Source organism: Aquarana catesbeiana, linkage group LG04, assembly GCF_042186555.1.
Source record: "Aquarana catesbeiana isolate 2022-GZ linkage group LG04, ASM4218655v1, whole genome shotgun sequence".
Classification (NCBI taxonomy): Eukaryota; Metazoa; Chordata; class Amphibia; order Anura; family Ranidae; genus Aquarana; species Aquarana catesbeiana.
Window position 1 is genome coordinate 66,839,613 of NC_133327.1, and position 6,496 is coordinate 66,846,108.

A 6,496-nucleotide genomic window follows, 5' to 3' on the forward strand; every position below is an offset into this window, starting at 1 on the left:
TTGATTTACTAAAACTGGAGAGTGCAAAATCTGGTGCAGCTCTGCATAGAAATCAGATTCCAGGATTTTCAAGCTTAATTGAACAAGCTGAAATTAGAAGCTGATTGGCTACCATGCACAGCTGCACCAGATTTTGCACTCTCCAGTTTTAGCTAGGGTTGCCCTGATACCACTTTTTTAAGACCGAGAACAAGTACCGATACTTTTTTCCAAGTACTCGCCGATACCGATACTTTTTTTATGTCATGTGACAGTGGCACTAATATGTAGCACTGATGACGCGTCGACTGTGTCAATTTTTATTTCATTTTTTTTTTTTTTTTTTACAATATTTTTTTTACAATTTATTTTTTGTTTTTTTAAAATGCTTCTTTTTTTTGGGGGGGGGGGGGGGGTGTTCTTATCTTTCGTTTTTTTTTCTTCCTTTCTCCGCTCTCCATCCTGACAGATCAAGGATGGTGGGGGACCGGAGAAGCACAGAGGGGGACCTTGAGGAGAATATTGGGGACAGTCAGGGTTGATCGGTGCGGCACTGGGAAGAAGTTACACTCACCGATCTCCCTGTATAGATTTCAATAAAGCAGCTGAAAGCCGCGGGAGGGAGGAGGAGGAGGAGGAGGAGGAGGAGAAGTGGCTGCAGCTGCTTTATTGAAATCTATACAAGGAGATCGGTGATTGTTACTCTCTCCACCGCCGCACCGATCATCCCTGACTGTCCAAATATTGGATCAAACATTTGAACATTTGCCCAAGTACAAGTGTTTATTGTCGGATCAAAGTTGAAACCCGTTCATTGAAGTCGGACATGAAGTCATAGTGCAAAGTCGGATCGGAAGTTGTCCGACTTCCATGTCGGAGCAGTGTGAAGCCGGCCTAAAACCTGGAAGCGGATTGGTTTCTTTGCAAAATTGAGCCTAATTTTGCACTCTCCAGCTTTTGGAAATAAACTCGTGTCTGTGATGAGCGGGTGACGTTTGTCTCATAGGGCAGGCAAGTTTTGTGACATACAAGGCGGTCTGTGTTACAGTGATACAGGAATGTTCATGATGTTGTTGGGATTGTCTTCCTGTTCTCCAGGTGTTGAGATGAGATTTGACCTGTACAGTCCTCGGATGCATGAAATCCAAGTCCTGAAACTGGAGAAGAGGCTGGACAGCAACCTGATGTATCTGCGTGACGCACTCCCTGAATACAGCAAGTTTGATGTCGACATGAAGCCAGTCATGTTACTGGGCCCTGAAGTTCCTGTCAACCCAGTGAGTGGGGAAGTTGTATGTGAATTGTAGTGCTGTATACTACACATAAGCCAAGCCCTTCTCCAGGGCTTACACTATACTATCTGATTGTACAATCTCCTTTAGATCTACTATCAAATATGTAGTTTAAGGACCTACCAAATCTGATAATAATTGAATATATTGTGTAGGCTTGGCCTCATATTATTAGTTTTGGTAAATCTAAAAGAAGATTGTACAATATCTCTCTGTCTGTCTCCGTGTGCGTATATATATATTATATAATTTTGTCATGGTTATGCTATAGAGTTTGTCGATCAGCATACCTGTCTCCATGTGTTCATCTCTAGAGACCAGCTGACCCTCACCTGACTGCTTTTGTAACCTCTCCTCTAAGCATGGCCCCACCCCAGGCCCTATCAGGGAACCCTATATTAACCTGTGCACTGCAAGCCAGCCTCTGTGTGTACTTGCTGTGTTTCCTACATCTGATTCCTGTTACCGACTTTGGCCTGTTCTTAACTATTCCTGTCTGCTCATAACCCTGACCTTTGGCGTGTTCCCGACCATCCCTGTTTGCCTGTGACCCTGAACCTTGGTGTGTACTCTGTTGTCCTTGTCTGCTTGTGGCCCCGATATTTGATTGATATTTGGCTCCCTCTACTGGTATACAATGGAAAAGCTAAGCAGGAAGTAACTTAATTGTTTACTTTGTAAAAGGACTCACCTACCCATGAACACTGAGTGGCTGAACTGCATGCTGGGTAGGTAATAAAAAGGCTTGGTGCGGCCATTTTCGGTCTCTTCTGGACGCTTGGCCTGCCTGCAAGCATCTATGAAGGAGTGTTCCAGAGGGCACGGCCTACATCGTGCGGAGCGGAACAGCAACCATTGACTGTGTTTTACTACAGTGTGCTGGAGAAGCTGTGTGATCAGGTTTGAGGATCCAGAATCTCCGACAGAGCAGAGCAGCGTGACGGTGCTGGCTGGCAGCAGGACTGAGTTAACGGAAGCGGAGGTTCCCAGCTTTCCAAGCCTGGTGTGGTGAGAGGGCGGACACCCAGAAGTTATTTAACGCACTTACACTTAGACTCTTCATACAGAGTTGCTGAGACCTGCAGTTCCACAAGAAGGTCTCATTCACATAGACTGAGTTTAATCAGGCCTCAGAGCCTATACTTTACTAAGAGCAGACACTGTGGCGGTTCAGAGATAACTATACTGGAGGCAGTTATAAAAGTGTGTGCACTACAGGAACTGTTCTAAATCATCAGCTTATGTTACTTCTTTGCTTGTTAAACCCTTGGATTACAAACACTGCAGTACAAAAGCTAGCAGAAGACAGAAGACCAGAGACTACAACTTTCACTGAGAGGCCTTGTGTTCAGTTACAGTAACGAAGGATCACCTCATACCTCAGGAGGAGCTTTTGAGCAAACTGTACTGTGTTGTGTTTGATAACCTTGCATTAGTGTGCTTAGTGCAGCGTGCTGGAAGTGGGAAGGTGCCCAGTGTCAAGGCATTGTCACTCTGAGCACTAGTCCCACTTAGAGACCCGTCTGAATACATCAGTCATTTAGAGTGTGTTTAATAAGTAATCCTTGACAATAATTTCACTGTTCTTATTTGTCATCTTATTCAATTGTAAAGGTGCTATTTTAAGCAACAACAATATCTTGCAGTAAACTTGTTCCATTATTTAATTACAATACAGTGGGATTGTTTTACTGTGAGTATGGAACCCGAGGTGTCAGAGGGAAAGGTAGTCCTGAGTGTTCAGGATAGCCAGTGGGAAATAGAACAAATCAGCAGCTCCCAAGGGAGTAGTGCGCTACATATACATATCTATATCTCTATCTATACACACACACTCACTATATTGTCAAAAGTATTGAGATGCCTGCCTTTACACGCACATGAACTTTAATATTGTGTTGGCCCACCCTTTGCCGCTGTAGCAGCTTCAACTCTTATAGGAAGTCTGTCCACAAGGTTTAGGAGGGTGTCTATGGGAATGTTTGACCATTCTTCCAGAAGTACATTTGTGAGGTCAGGCACTGATATTGGATGAGAAGGCCTGGCTTGCAGACTCTGCTCTAATTCATCTCAAAGGTGTTCTATCAGGTTAAGGTCAGGACTCTGTGCAGGCCAGTCATGTTCCTCCACCCCAAACTCACTCATCCATGTCTTTATGGACCTTGCTTTGTGCACTGGTGAACAGTCATGTTGGAACAGGAAGGAACCATCATCCCCAAACTGTTCCCACATAGTTGGGAGCATGAAATTGTCCAAAATGTCTTGGTATGCTGACGCCTTAAGGAGTTCCCTTCACTGGAACTAAGGGGCCAAGCCCAACCTCTGAAAAACAACCCCACACCATTATCCCCCCTCCACCAAATGATTTGGACCAGTGCACAAAGCAAGGTCCATAAAGACATGGATGAGCGAGTTTGAGGTAGAGGAACTTGACTGGCCTGCACAGAGTCCTGACCTCAACCCGATCGAACACCTTTGGGATGAATTAGAGTGGAGACTGCGAGCCAGGCCTTCTCGTCCACATCAGTGCTTGACTTTACAAATGCGATTCTGGAAGAATGGCCAGATATTTTTATAGACACACTCTTAAACCTTGTGGGCAGCCTTCCCAGAAGAGTTGAAGCTGTTGTAGCTGCAAAGGGTGGGCCAACTCAATATTAAACCCTACAGACTAAGACTGGGATGCCATTAAAGTTCATGTGTGTGTAAAGGCAGGCGTCCCAATACTTTTGGTAATATTGTGTGTTTGTATATATACACAATATATGTATGCAATATATAGTAGAAACAATATATTTATGATGTATTTTCGACAAGCTGAGTACAACACATTAAAGTGAATGAGGCCGCTCTCAAGGACCCCACAACCACATACACTGCACATGGTGGCGATGTGCTAGTTTTGGGGTTGGAGCGATTATAGCAGGCAGTAAGAAGACCCTACAATGCCGCCTCACCTCTTGTCAAATGCTTGTTCAGATCACTCTTCAGAGAAGAAAGCATATGTGAACAATCTGTATTGCAGCGCTGTAATCATTAACATATTAAATGTATTTCTTTAAAATGCAAGCAGTGTACATTCCTAAATGTGACCTGTTATCAGCCTCTTGTAAACCTTGCACAACAGAGCTCAGACTGGGGAAGGGAAAAAAGCAGCACAAGGAGACCATCTGTTGTACTGCAGTCTAAGGAGCATGTTGATGGGAGAAGAGAGCAGTGTGACAAGGATGAGTTGATCAGTTTGCCACTTCTTCTGTTATTGTTCAATAACTGGGTGGGGAGGAAATCTGAAGTGAAATACTGCAGCAGAGAAAGATCAGGCCCCCTACCCTGCTAGACAGAGCTGTGCTGTGTGACAGAGCTGTGTAAATCTCAGGACTGGATGGAGAGAATTAGAAATCCTTTGACAGGTAAAACCTCTCATGTATGCATTTAATCTGTGTACTTAATTGTTTGCCTGGAGTTCAGTGATGATTTTTATAAAAAGTGTAATTCCTGATAAACCTTTTTCTTTTTAGTTTAGTATAAGTGAGGAATATTTAGAACACCTGTTGGGTTTTTCCTGCTGTCTGTTGTTCTGTTAGAGAGATTTCCACCTACAGTCACAACAGTTTTACATAAAACACATGTTTGCAATATATAGTAGAATATATTTGTCCTCTTTTTTTCCCCCTCTAATAGATACAGGTGCCGATGAAGCCCCGGCCGTGGTCCAAACGCTGGGAGCAGGAAAAGTTCAACGTTAAAGGCATTCGGTTTGAACAATATCTGCTGGAGAAACACATCAAGAGAGCGAAGAAGTCTGCTAAACCTTGGGAACAGTTTGATATGCTGAAGGAATATGATACAACCAAGATCCAGCAAGACATATTGCAAGAAATAGACCAGAAAATGGCAAAATCTAAGGCCAAACTGGATGCTAACAAATAGGACTATGATGCTGAGGACCATTATAAAAAAAAAGCTTATTATGGTATTTCTAATTTACTGCTGTATTAATACATGAAAAATAAAAATTCTTTTTGCTAACCAGGAATTATGAAAACGGAAAATTGTATACTCACCTTTCCGTAATTTTCCTTTCCTGGTGCCTCTTCATGGCAGCATACATATGGGTTGTGACTCCGCCCCCACAACCTGATAGGACTGGTTAACTATAAATTAAAGACAGACCCGGCTCACAGCATTCTCTGTAACTCTCACCATGTGGGTGGGCATCTGTATGCTGCCATGAAGATGCACCAGGAAAGGAAAATTATGGAAAGGTGAGTATACAATTTTCCGTTTACCTGGTGCATCATTGCAGCATACATATGGGGACTAAGGATGAGCTCCGGCGTGTTCGCATGCTGCACGTGCCGATCCCGCCAGGAAGTCGGCACGGCGCAGCGCTAATCACAGGCAGTGAGACATTTCCCGATGTGTGGCTGCGGAGCTCGGGAAATGTCTCACTGCCTGTGATTAGCGCTGCGCCGTGCCGACTTCCTGGCGGGATCGGCACGTGCAGCATGCGAACACGCCGGAGCTCATCCTTAATGGGGACTAACTCGCCATATGGGAGGGTGCAAGAAAAATTTTGTAATCATCAGTAGCGCAAGTATGCACCATGAATTTTCCAAATGTTACTGTTGTGAGCCGGGTTCACCTATTAAAGTGTAATGAAGGTGTCCTGGGAGGACCATGCTGCTGACTTGCAAATAACCTCAGGAGACACTCAGCGCTGAGCTGGCACTGCCCTAGTTAAATGTGCTCTTAAGATCTCAAAACAGGAAGGTCTTGAAGAGTAGGCTGTTTTAATTGTCTTAATCTAGGAGGTGACTGAACGTGTTGATGCTGACTGACCCTGCCTTAAGCCACACTGGAACCAAGAACATATTTTAGCTTTCCTGAATAAAAAGGTAGCTGCCAAGCAGGTCACCAGCGTTAGCTCAACATCCAGGGGATGTGGTTCTCTCGACCAAGAAAGACAGCAAATTGACTTCCTGGTTAAATTGGAAGGAGAAAGACACCCCATGGATAAAAGCAGTCTGGAGTTTTAGGACTATTCTGTCCGGGTAGAACGTTAAGTGAGGCTCCTTGAGTACAAAGCCCGCAGTTCTGACATCCTTTTTCACAGAGGTTGTAGCAACCAGAAATACAGTCTTTAGGGTTTTCAGCGTGTAGTCAATTCTGTAGGATAGAAATGAGAACCATAAGCAAGTACCACATAGGGAACAATGGTTTCC

General features: G+C 44.1%; 1 protein-coding gene across 1 annotated transcript; it reads left to right on the plus strand.

Moving 5' to 3' along the window:
- The first annotated feature begins 1,031 nt into the window (after positions 1–1,031).
- Positions 1,032–5,246, plus strand: LOC141141380 (large ribosomal subunit protein bL19m-like). The gene is made up of 2 exons (XM_073629041.1): positions 1,032–1,256; positions 4,953–5,246. The coding sequence occupies exons 1-2, from the start codon at positions 1,038–1,040 to the stop codon at positions 5,199–5,201; spliced, it is 468 nt and encodes a 155-aa protein (XP_073485142.1). The 5' UTR covers positions 1,032–1,037; the 3' UTR covers positions 5,202–5,246.
- Positions 5,247–6,496: the final 1,250 nt, after the last annotated feature.